Genomic DNA, 12,315 nt, shown 5'->3' on the forward strand with positions numbered 1-12,315 from the left:
GCTTGGCTGAATTTACGATCTGGAACCACATTTACTGAATGAGAAAGAAGTGTTAGCACCTTTTAAGAGAAAAATTTCCCACTTTGGAAAGGATATAGACAACACATCGAAGTTATGGATTGCAAATTTTTGCAAGCACGTTAATTTTGTTAATATCATTTGACTCACAAAAGTTGCGTGAATAAAAGCACTGCAGAATATATGTCATGACACTGTGTATTCATAGCAATCCACACTTACCATACTTTTGTATAGAGGGTTAGGATCTGACTTTCATCCCAGTTTAACCAATCAATCAGGTCGTTGAAAGCACATTTCTGTCGTTTGAGTACTGTATCTCATTTCATGCTATTTCCTCTTCTTCTTTTCTTCTTCTTGTTCGACATATAATATGTACTTTGTTACAGTGGAAAAAGAGGCTTCTCAACCTGTTGAGGACGAGTCCCGAGTATACTCGAGCAAGTGTCTATGGGAAATGCGTATTGTAGCAAAATCAGCCCGACCTCATTGGGTTAAATGCCCATGTATGAATGCAAACACGTCAATGTCCCTTTGAAGTTTAAACATTTGATTTCTAAATTGCGATGATCAAAGTGTCCCATTTCATTGGCAAATAGCTCTTTTGAACTCTGAAATATTTACTTTTAAGCCAGTGGTGTAGGAGAATGGGAGATCAATGGGGAACATGTCATGTATTCTACAGTACGTATGCTGTATTGTGCACTTTGGCTATGGGTGTTTCATTCCATCACCTCTGGAATACTGGCTCCGCATCTTGTAGCTACTTTTTTTTTTTTCAGAGAATGTACATGTACAATGTAGATATGCCCACACCCCCCCCCCCCCCCCCAAAAAAAAAAAAAAAAAAAAAAAAAAAAAACAAAAAAAAAAAAAACAAAACAAAAAAACAAAACAAAACAAAACAAAACAAAACAAAGCAAAACAAACAAAACAAACAAACGAACAAACAAAAACAAACCAGAAAATAAAAAGGTCTTGTGTGAGTGAGTGTTTGTATACACATTGTGTGTAAGTGTGTATTTCAGTGACTGGGTATAGTTGTGTGTGTGTGGTAATGTGTATGTGCACTGCATGTTTGTATGTCTGAGTGTGATCTGAGTGTGCTCTTGTATTGTGTATGTGTGTGTGTTTGTACATAAATGTATATGTGCTTGATTATGTGCTCATAAAATGCCTGGGGCAAGACTTGATGAAATAGATGCATAGTAGAAAAGGGTGTAGACTTATTGGAGTCACGAGTTCAAGGTCCGCACTAAGTCAGCCAAGCATTTGCAGTAGGACCTACATGTGCATATGTACTGCTGCGAACCAAAAAGAATCGCTGTATAGTACTATGGGGCAGTTTTAATACTATGTTGTGGTTTTAGTACTATGGGGCAGTTTTAATACTATGGGGTGGTTTTAGTACTATGGGGCAGTTTTAGTTTTGTGCCATTTACAAAAGCAATTCAAGACAGTTGGTAAATTTTAAATGCCCCCAGCTTCAGCCAGTCAGAGTCAAGGATTCATAAAATGCGGTATTTCAAACCATAGGCCTGAATGTTGATTGACAGACTACAGTCTATGATTTCATTTTGTCAGTGTGTTTAGGATTTCATTTTGTCAGTGTGTTTGCTTATTTCATTTTGTACCTCACTGATAAAACACTTCTGACGGCATTAATGTTCTGATTGTCTGACTTCCTCGGGTTTGGACCTTCTTTCTTCATGTGCATATGATTTCACTTTTTGCGTTTCAGTATTGAAGAAGACTTTGTGACATGGAAGGACAAATTCTGGCCAGCTGTCTGCGAATATTATGGCTGGGAGGCTACAGGCGATGAATCAAGGTAAGTTGGCGTCGCGGTGTTGAAATTTTTGCGTATTTTGCGCAACCGGAAACTAGCACAAAATAAAAGCGCGCAAATATTTTTTTCCAGTTGTTGTTGTCTAGATTCGGCAGAATTGAAAACATGCGAAATTCATTTTACCTGGCCGAGTGTGAAAAATTACTTACGCGAAAATATCCACTTTTACAGTACTAGAGAGTGCGTAGCTGATGATGGAGATTTAAAGGCCTAGATATCAAAATCCTGTTTTGCAATTTAGACAAGGCTACAAACTTCTAGATAAGATTTGACTTCACAACACTGTATCTACAAGAAAATGCTAGATCAATGCCTCAATGTCTTGTAAAGATTAAAAAAAGAAAGAAGAAAAAAATCATGTGTGTCCGAGATTGTTACCGTTTGGTCGTATGTGGCTCCTGACAATTTGTGATTTTTAAGGAACATGGTCTTGTCACCCCCAGAGATGATATGGTAGTATCCTAGGTACAGGTTTCACATACGTGGCCATGGACAGGTACTTAGTGTGGCAGGCAGAAGATTAAATGCTGCTATCAAAACCGTGACCGTGTCACAAACTCAAATCGGCAGCAAAGTTGTGAAGATGATACACATGTCGTTTCTTGCAGTATACGGCAGTACTCTGTGACGGAGCACACGGAGGAGGTCCCAGAGAAGGTCTTCAAAGGAGAGGTGGCAAGGCAGGGATCCTTCCTCAACCAGAAACCGTGAGTCTACTCTTCTGTATATTCATTGCTGCACCACTAACCCATTTTTTCTACTGGTCCGATCTATCTGTTTGACCAGTAGGTACCCAGTTTTTATATCTTTCACTGGTTCATTCCTGGAAAAGCTACTGGTCCAACGGTGATTTTCACTTGTCCTTGACTGTCGGACTAGTGCTAGTGTGCAGGGTTGTTATGTATTGTATCTTTTACGTTGTTCCTCTAATGAGTGTGGTTAAAATCATACATTGTATGTGACTCTAAAAGAGTTTGCCGTTCTATATAACATTTCTAACAAAATGTTGTGCTAATAATGATGAATAAGATGGGTTTTCAGTCCTTAGAAATGCATACAATGAAAGTGAAATATGTGCCTGGAAGCAACAGAAATTCAACAAAAGTTATCACAGTTAATTTCTAACATGCACGAACATTTATTAAACTGTGGACTGTATCTCAGATATTGAAGAAGATTGTATCATGTTACTGGTGTTACTTTTGGTGCTAGAGTATAAAGAGTGTGGATGATGTGGACAGACAAATGTAATATATTTTGATCCTTTTACTGTTAAGCTCCTAAAATATGATGATTGTACATGATTTGATACAAAACTGAAGTAAAAGCTACTGAGAAAGAGTAGCCAGAAATGCTTACTTTTTGTGTGTTAATGAATCATATTGTAATATGACCAAAGTTTTATGAAATCTCAAGCTCAAGTTTAGGCGCAGAGGAAGTCATCAAACAGTTTAGTTTCATTTTATGATATCTTGAGACCAAATTGAGATGCAAAGGAAGTCAAGAGCAATTTAGCTTAAATTTGGGGAAAACCCTCAGAAACAAATGTAGCAATCAACGGTCGTAATGTTTAGGGCAATCAATCAAAACATACTATGGAAGTTTTTGAGCAGTTAAGCTGTAATCGGGAAATCCTCAGGAACTGAGTGTAATCATCGAAAGTCTTAGTGTTAAGGCAGTCAATATGTTATGTACATCATCTTTTGTCCATGTTGGTAACTGGATACTTCTCATCCGACTTCAATCAGTCCGTACGATGCCAAGAACCCGTACCTGGCGCCGATCCGCATGAACCGGGAACTCCATAAGGGAGGAGACAGGTCGTGCATGCACATAGAGTTCGACATATCCGGATCGAGGATACGGTAAGTCCGCTTCCTTTCCTCCAGCCAGGGTCACTGCACTTCAGAAAGTAATTTTCTAATTTTCTCTAGAGAAAGGAAGTGATGGGCTTCCTTCCTTTCATGTCATTGACCTTACTGTATGACCTCGTCATTGTCACCACTTGGTGATATGCAAACCTCCCAGCCCTTCTAAATTTGGATGAAAGAATCTGAATTTTGAGCTTTTGTGTCCATTAAGAGTTTCCTATTTTTATTCTTGATAATTCTACTACATACTCCTATGGGATCTGCTCTTTCCTTCCTGCCATTGAGTCAAATAATCACTACATTTCAGTCAAAAAGTTTGGAAGTCTGGAAGTGGCTGGTGGTGGTGGTGATGTCTGTGGCAGTTACTGTGAGAGGTTTACGTTCATCTCTCAGTGGAGTGACAGTTTTTAGTGTCACACGAACTTGAGCACGTCTTGAGGTAGTGTAGTAAAATGTGTTGCACATTCGTGGGTATGTATGACCACACAGGCAGTAAGTCCCAACACTCATGATTTATGAGGTCAGAGATGAAAAAAGGGGAAAAAAACAATTGAGATGCAATGCTAGGTTGTCGCTGAATTTTGCGAAGAGCATTTTGGATAAAGTAATTTGATTATTTGTTTTGCAACAGGATATTGAGCATTAATGATTTTGCAGGAATAGTTTGTGTCAAAAGATTCTTATCTGATGATCATGTGTCCGTGCCCCCTCCTTAGATACGAATCTGGCGACCACGTTGCTGTGTACCCCATCAATGACCTGGAGCTCGTCAACTCCATTGGCAAACTGCTGGACTCGGATCTGGATGTGGTCTTCACTCTCACAAACATTGACGGTAAGATGTAATAAAGTGGTGCGTTGGTCCTGTGGTTATGTTTTGGACAGCCATGTGTGTTAGGTTATGGTTTCAGAGAAGTGGCAGAAATGCCACTTACGTCTGTTTGTCATTCATGTAAAGTGTAATCCAATACATCACCTTTTGGGGATAGAGGATCAATCTGAAAACACGATAGTGACCTTGGAAATGATGATTTTTAAATAAATTCGTACTTGCATGGAAGAGGGGCAGAGCTGTATCCATAGTGGCAGGTGTTGACCTCAAATAAAGTTTTTTCCTGTCCTGGGTTGTGGGGGGGGGGGGGGGCAGTAGCATGGAAAGAATATTTTAAAGTGATGAATAAGATGTGAGACTAAGTATGTTACTTCAAGAACAAGTTTTTACATTTTGTGACCGATCAATGTTGTAGTGCTCATCAAAATATGATTCATGTGATTCAGAAGAAATGTTTAGAAGGAAACTCAGGACTGAACTGTTTCAATTGTATTGTAATTATGCTGTTCCTATACTTTGTTAATGTTGTATGTTGATGTATGTACAGTGCTTTGATCAGGTCCTGTAAAAGCGCTCAATAAGAAATAGTTGTTTTTATTATTATTATTATTATTGTTGCCATGCCAACAGAGGAGGCAAGTAAAAAGCACCCGTTCCCATGCCCCACCTCCTACCGCACCGCCTTCTCCCACTACCTGGACATCACCTCCTGCCCCCGCACCAATGTGCTGAAGGAGCTCTCGGAGTACGCCTCAGACCCCAAGGACAAGGAGAAGCTGCTCCTCATGAGTTCAGCCACACCAGAGGGAAAGGTAGTGTTTACATCTGTCTCTGTTTGTTTGTTTGTATATTTGTCTGTCCCCATTTTTTCCTCTGTCTGTTTCTGTCTCTTTGTGTGTGTTTCTGTGCGTATGTACATTATGTGTTCCTGTCTGTTTTTGGCCTTTTGACTGTCAGAGTATGTTCCTGCTAATTTTGTTCAATTTATGTCTGTGTGTATCCTTGTCTGGCTGTCTGTCAGTCTGTCTGTCTGTCTGTCTCTGTTTGTTTGTTTGTCCCCACTATTCTCTCTTTCTGTGTCTATGTTTCTGTCTGTCCCTGTGTGTGTGTGTGCATGTGTGTGTTTGTATGTATGTATGTGTTCCTGTCTGGTTTTGTTAGCCTTTGGACCATCTATCAGAGTATATTCCTGTTAATCATGTCTGTATGTCTGTAGATATCCTTGTCTGGCTGGCTACTGTTTGTTTGTTTGTTAATTCCTTCCTTCCTGTCTCAGTCTCTGTTACTGTTATTGCCTGTTTCTGTGTGTTTTTGTTACTCGTGTTCAGTAACCCTCTGTCATTGTCATTTTCTCTGTTTTTCCTGGAAAAAAAAAGTGGTGATATGTATTGGTGTTGATGAACATTGTATGTGGTTTATAGCACAATACATCTTCCAGTAGGAGGATGAAAAGCAATTTTCCTTGTGACCATGTCCTTCTCTGTCTGTCTTTCTGTCTTTCTAACATTCTGTATGTCTTTCTGTCTTTCTAACATTCTGTATGTCTTTCTGTCTTTCTAACATTCTGTATGTCTTTCTATCATTCTGTATGTCTGCCTGTCTCTGCAAGGTATTTTCTGTGGCTATTAGTTTTTGTCCCTCTTAAGCATTGATGAGTATCTCTCAGTGTCTTGTTGCCATTGTATCTTTGTGTGTATGTTTGTCTGTCTGTCAATACATTTTCCCCTTCTGTCTCTTTCTGCTAGTATTATTCTGTCATGCTCTTTTTTTCTCTCTCTCTCTCTTTGTCTGTTTTTGTGTAAATTTACTTTTCCCTATCCCGAGTATGTGCTTTTCTCTCATGAGGGAAATGAGCAAACGAGCTGTTGAGGGTCACGCAATGACATCATCATGGAATGACATCATCATTAGAGATTGGGGGCGGGGGGGGGGGGGGGGGGGGAACGAAGCCAAAACAAACCAGAGAGACCAAGGACTCCAAACAATGAAAGCAAACAGCAAAAGGAAAAGTAAAGCATGATATGAGAAATTTTTGCTGTTACACCAAGGATGTTAACAGTTTTACACATGCTTTCATATATTTTCTCTACTCACTGAATAGTCCTACATGTATGAGTGTAGTCATGAATGACTGTGCAGCGGAGCGTCATTGTAGAAAGATAGTCTCGGACAAAACCCTCTTGCACCAAGTTCATATTGTAAATTCCAACTCTGTTTCTTTGTTTCTTTTCCCTGACATAGTGAAAAACCTGATACACTATAGCAATGACAATGACAATAATATCAATAAAAATAATTATGGCAATGATGAATATAGTGATTATAACAATACATCTTTATATAGCACATTTCAGATCTAACAGAACTCTCAATGCACTGTATAACCAATATAATACTTTACTATAAAAGTGGATATTTTTTTTTTCTTTTTTGCATGAGTAATTTTTCACGTGCTGGTGAGCAGTCTGAATTTTTGCGTTTTTAATTTCACAGAATCAAGACATTACATAGTGGTACATACAATAAGCAAAAATATTCACATACTTTTATTTTCGCGCCATTTTCTAGTTACGTTACAATGTGCAAGATTTTTAGCACAGCAAAACTTTCCACTTTTGCCGTATTCTGCGCTTACAATACAAAACAAGGTGATTGTCCTGGTTTTTAGGTTCTCAGTACAACCAGGGTTCCCCTGTATTGATTTTCTGATGTTGTATTGTACTATTCTGTTTTACCCGTTCCAGAAAGAGTACAGTGACTGGGTGATCAAGTGCCATCGGAACATCGTGGCCATCTTGGAGGACCTACCATCGGTCAAGCCTCCTCTTGACCACCTCTGTGAGCTGCTGCCCCGCCTCCAGGCCAGATACTACTCCATCTCCTCCTCGCCAAAGGTTGGTTGCGACATGTCGCTGACCTCTTTGTGTCAACACATATTTGTGAAACTAAACTCTGTGAAACCACTGAACGTAAACAGTCAATTACTAAACCTTCCATTTACTGAGGAGTATGTCTATACAAGTAATTGCTTTCTGCAAACCAAACATAGCATTCATGTCGCATTGTTTATGAATCCTGAAAAAGGTTCAAGAACTCCCATATCCAAGAAGAAAACAATGTTAATAGTTGCGTGCTGTGCAGTGATATCCATGAACTGATGTGCTCAATTTAATCCCAATGGAAGCTGTTCGAGCGGTTGGTGTTTTTTCCAAGTATGCACTTCTGTTTCAAACTCAACATTATGATTCGGCTGTGAGCCCTGCCATCCCAAGAATTCTGTTCTTTAGTTACATGTATTGCTTCCTGTTGAGCTGTACAAGCATTTGTTTGGTGTCTGTCCGTCCAAAGGTATCTCCTGATAGGATCTCCATCACGGCTGTGCTGATCCGCTACACCACGTCCACCGGCAGGATAGGCAAGGGTGTGGCCACCAACTGGCTGAAGGACAAGATCCCCGACGGGCCGGACAACAGCCCCCGTGTGCCCATCTACGTGCGCAAGTCCCAGTTCCGCCTGCCCTTCAAGACTACCACGCCCGTCATCATGGTGGGACCGGGGACCGGTCTTGCCCCCTTCAGAGGCTTCATCCAGGAGCGGGATTTCTTCCGAAAGGACGAGAGTGAGTTTTGTCTCCCCCTCAGTCCCTCCCTTCATCTGTCTGCATCTCCTTTTTCTCTTTATTGCTCTTTGTGTCTGATGGTATAAGTGTTTGTGTGGAGTATCCTCTGGGGGTCTTTGTAGCATTGAAATGAAATGAGCACTTTGGGTTGTTTGAGAATGATGGTAGTGGGGGTTGGTAGTGTTGGTAATGATTGTGATGTTGGTGACATTAACGATGGTGCTGATTACGGTATTGATTACAGTGATAGTAGGTGATGATAAGAATGAAATGTGGTCATGGAATCACAGAATATAAGATGATGGTCGTGTTCATGATGGTGATGGAGATTTGATAAGTTTTTGTTGTTTTTTTTTAAATGGGATAATACTAATGTTAAGGTTGCAACAGGAATATGATGATGAAAGAGAGAAATCAATGTAGACTTACTGGTGGTGATGCAGACAGTTATGATGACTGTAATGATACCGATAAAATGATGCTGCCCAATCAGAGGTGATGAGAGTGGTGGTGAATATGTGAAGATGGTGGTGTTGGTGATGTTGATGAAGATTTGGTTTGAAATTTTGATGAATATGATTACACTGATGTTAAATGGATAGTACAGTATTGGTTAAGGTGAGAACTTTTTGAGAGATACATAAAAACCACTTTATGAAATGTTTAAAAGCATACAATTCCAAGAGGAATTCAAAGTTCATTTGATGAAAATTGGTTGTGAGATGGCTGAGATATCCAAAAACAAAGTAAAACAAAGTGACCCTTATAAAATGTAGGCCCTACCTTTTATTAGGATCTCTTTCGTTTTGGATATCTCAGCCATTTTAAAACCAATTTTTATCGAATAAACTTTGAAATCCTCTTAGAATTATATATATATTTTTTCATATTTCTCTCTATGTTTCTTATTATCTCAAAGAATCATCATTAAAAAGTTGGAAACCTGAAGCCCCATCTCAACCAAAACTGTACCATCCCTGTAAGGTGGCAACAGGAATATGATGATGAAAGAGATAAATTATTTTAGACTTCATGGTGGTGATGTTGACAATGATTATGATTATAATGATACTAATGGAGTGATGATGCCCCATCAAAGTTGATGAGAGGGATGATGATGATTCGCCCGGTAATCTGATTGATGGATTACAGTTTTGTAGTGCATGTTGTAATGACCACTAATACCTCAGTCCATGTCATGATGTGCCATGTCAAAATTACTGTCATAATTAATCTTCATCCCGTATTCAAATCTCCGCCCTTTTCTTAAAATCCAGCAAAAAAAGTTGGTGACACCATCCTCTTCTTCGGTTGCCGTAGCGATGACGACTACATCTACGAGGAGGAATTGGCAGACTTCAAGAACAACGGGACGCTGACCGAGCTCCACGTGGCCTTCTCGCGAAAGACGGAGAAGAAGGTTTACGTCCAGCACATCATGAAAGGCTGCCAAAAGAAACTCTGGGAGATGCTGGAGAAGGGGAGCCACATCTACGTGTGTGGGTGAGTGCATTCACTTTGGATTTTCTTTGTGTCTCTTTTTCAGGTCTTCAGAGTTGCCAATTTGATGATTTAAAACCTGATTATTCTGGAAACAAGACTCCCCCTTGAACTCAAACTGTTCAGGGGGTGAGTGCCATCGCTTTGGAGTTTCACTGGTTCAGATATGTGTCAAAATGACCTCTCTCTGCTCTCTTTTTCAGGTCTCGAGAGTTGCCAATTTAAAGATTTAATGATTTAAAAGCTGATTATTTTAGGTGGCAGCAAGACTCTCCCTGGGACACAAAATGGTTCAGTTGCTGCTCAATTCGAACATGAGTGACATGGAGCACGTCACCAAACTGTCTGCCACACTTTAAACGAATAGTTCTACCCTTTGGCAATCATATTATGAAGCATGTATTCAAGGAACTACACAAGCGAGTGTTAATCCCTTTGAGATAATGAAATCTCCAGGATGATTATAATCATGAGTATCTGCTGCCAAAACTTAGATACATCCGTGCTGCATAGACGAATTCTCACCTTATGATTCTTAGTCACTCCTTTCTTTTTGAAACTATGTGCAATAAAATGCAAGCTGATAACGACTCCTGATATTGTTGCTAACAAGACTTTTGCACGCTTTGGTACGTTTTCAGTGATGCTCGCTTCATGGCTCCGGATGTCCAGCGAACTATCCGCGAGATCATCTGTGAGGAGGGCGGGAAGACGCAGACAGAGGCGGAGGACTACATCAAGAGGATGCAGTCGAAGGGGCGGTACTCCTGTGATGTGTGGAGCTAGTCCTGCCCCTTGTGTGGGCGGAGCATCCCAAACACCAGTATTTAGGGACTATCAGTGACCTAGGGAATCATGTGTGTTGTAAATGCGTGATGCTGATAATGGCAGATTGATTGGTCTGCAACAAATCTTCTGGCTCTTTTCTCTCTCTCTATTTCTCTCTTTTTTTTTTATGGGTATCTCAAATTGCAAAACTGCTTTGAAGGATTGATACTAAATTGGAGAGAAAAAAAATGGAGTCGGTTAGCTGTACATTGATGAACATGAGTTTATGCCCTCTCCAGTAGCAAGTAAACTGGTGGTAAATATGAATTGATCTTACAATTTTGATATTGAGGATTTATAAATAGTACATGTAATTATACCTGAATTTCATTTAATTACAGGAAAAGGAAGTTGTGTGATGAAAAATTTAGAATGTATGTGATATCATGATATGCAAATTTTGTTTTTTTTAAATTTTGTGTCTCTTTGTACCAGGTTTTTGAAAAAAAAAAGATATCTGCATCGAGTGTTTTGTCGCTGTTGTAGTTACCTCAAGATTAATGTCTGTGCATGTTTTCTTGTGTAAAGATAGTTGTTCGTTTAGGGCATATCTATTCCTCTACCTTTTAAATGTGATCAAGTATTCAACAGTTGTGCGCAACTTTGTTGAAGTTTTCGACGTAGTATTACTTGCTTTGGTTTCTCTTGACTCTGGGTAGTGTGGAAATTACAAGTGAATCTTGTGATATAGTGACCTGAGCGGACAGAGAGTTCATTACATTTTTTTTTTCACTTTCAAATTCAGTGGAATTTACTCAGAATGGAGTGGGAAAAGGAGATGACAGCTGTAGCAAATGTTGGTTATTTCATGTTTGAATTGCTTGAAAAGTAAGGTAATTGAATGGAAATTTGAAATCAAATATCTTTTTTTTTTTTTTTTTTTGGTTAGACAAAACACTGGGTAATCATGCATTTCTGGTGTTCTTCCATGGTTAGAATATTTTGATATGTTCTCCCGTATGATGGATGGAACATTATGAGATATTTCCCCATGGTTAGAACATTGTGAGATGTTCTCCCATAAACAGAATATTTGTGGATGTTCCCGATGGGAGAACATTTTGGGTTGTTCCCATTCGGCAGAATATTTTTTTGATGTTTCTCAGGAACAAGTGGATGGAAGATGGAATGATGTTAATACAGCGTAGTAAAACAATTAATAAAATAAATGTTTATGTTTTTTACATTTAAATATGCTGTAATCTGAGCATCTGACAATTTCTGATTCATTTGGAAGTGTGATTCTAAGAGGGAAGAAACCCACAAAGCTTGCATGAGCGGCAGAGACCCAAAAGCTGTGTTGTGATTAGCTGTGGGCGTGGTGGCGATGCTCCGAACATGGGGACCAGTTGAAAATTGAAAATTCCAGTTGAAAGTATGCCTTATTCCCGGCATACTTTGACAAACTCATGTAGTCGAATAGATGGTGATGATAATGATTGTGACACACAGAATGTATGACGTCAGGGCTGTGAATGCTATTTGAGGGAGGTTATACAAGATAGGTACAAAATGTACTTTCCCTCCTCAGAACTTTGAACTTCTTTGGTGGATCACTCCATATGTTCTGTCCCACGCTGGTCATCATCTATGCAATCTTCTCGAGGGTATACTTCAAATCAGCCAACGAGAAAAGTTCCCCGGACTTATTTGTCTTAGCCTCAAGCAAGTAAAATCGTTGAAGTGGCTCCCCTGAGGTTGAAGAAATGATATTGCCAATATGTCAGTAAATAAGTAATGATTATGGTCTGTGGATGTCTTGAACTATAAGGATACCCATCAAAATTTTGCAAGAAAA

At 39.5% G+C, this 12,315-nt stretch overlaps 1 protein-coding gene across 1 annotated transcript in view; it reads left to right on the forward strand.

Moving 5' to 3' along the window:
* Positions 1-11,390, forward strand: part of LOC139735522 (NADPH--cytochrome P450 reductase-like) — a 41,693-nt gene extending 30,303 nt beyond the window's left edge. Inside the window, exons 7-15 of the mRNA XM_071646283.1 lie at positions 1,760-1,849; positions 2,476-2,574; positions 3,616-3,732; positions 4,455-4,573; positions 5,201-5,382; positions 7,315-7,464; positions 7,919-8,189; positions 9,467-9,692; positions 10,331-11,390. Of these exons, the coding sequence (XP_071502384.1) occupies positions 1,760-1,849; positions 2,476-2,574; positions 3,616-3,732; positions 4,455-4,573; positions 5,201-5,382; positions 7,315-7,464; positions 7,919-8,189; positions 9,467-9,692; positions 10,331-10,475 (1,399 nt within the window). The 3' untranslated portion in view covers positions 10,476-11,390. The remainder of the gene's footprint in view (positions 1-1,759; positions 1,850-2,475; positions 2,575-3,615; positions 3,733-4,454; positions 4,574-5,200; positions 5,383-7,314; positions 7,465-7,918; positions 8,190-9,466; positions 9,693-10,330) is intronic.
* The last annotated feature ends 925 nt before the right edge of the window (positions 11,391-12,315 follow it).

This window comes from Diadema antillarum, unplaced genomic scaffold (genome assembly GCF_040938485.1).
Source record: "Diadema antillarum isolate AM-2024a unplaced genomic scaffold, OU_Dant_1.0 seq00000583_RagTag, whole genome shotgun sequence".
NCBI classification, from domain to species: Eukaryota; Metazoa; Echinodermata; class Echinoidea; order Diadematoida; family Diadematidae; genus Diadema; species Diadema antillarum.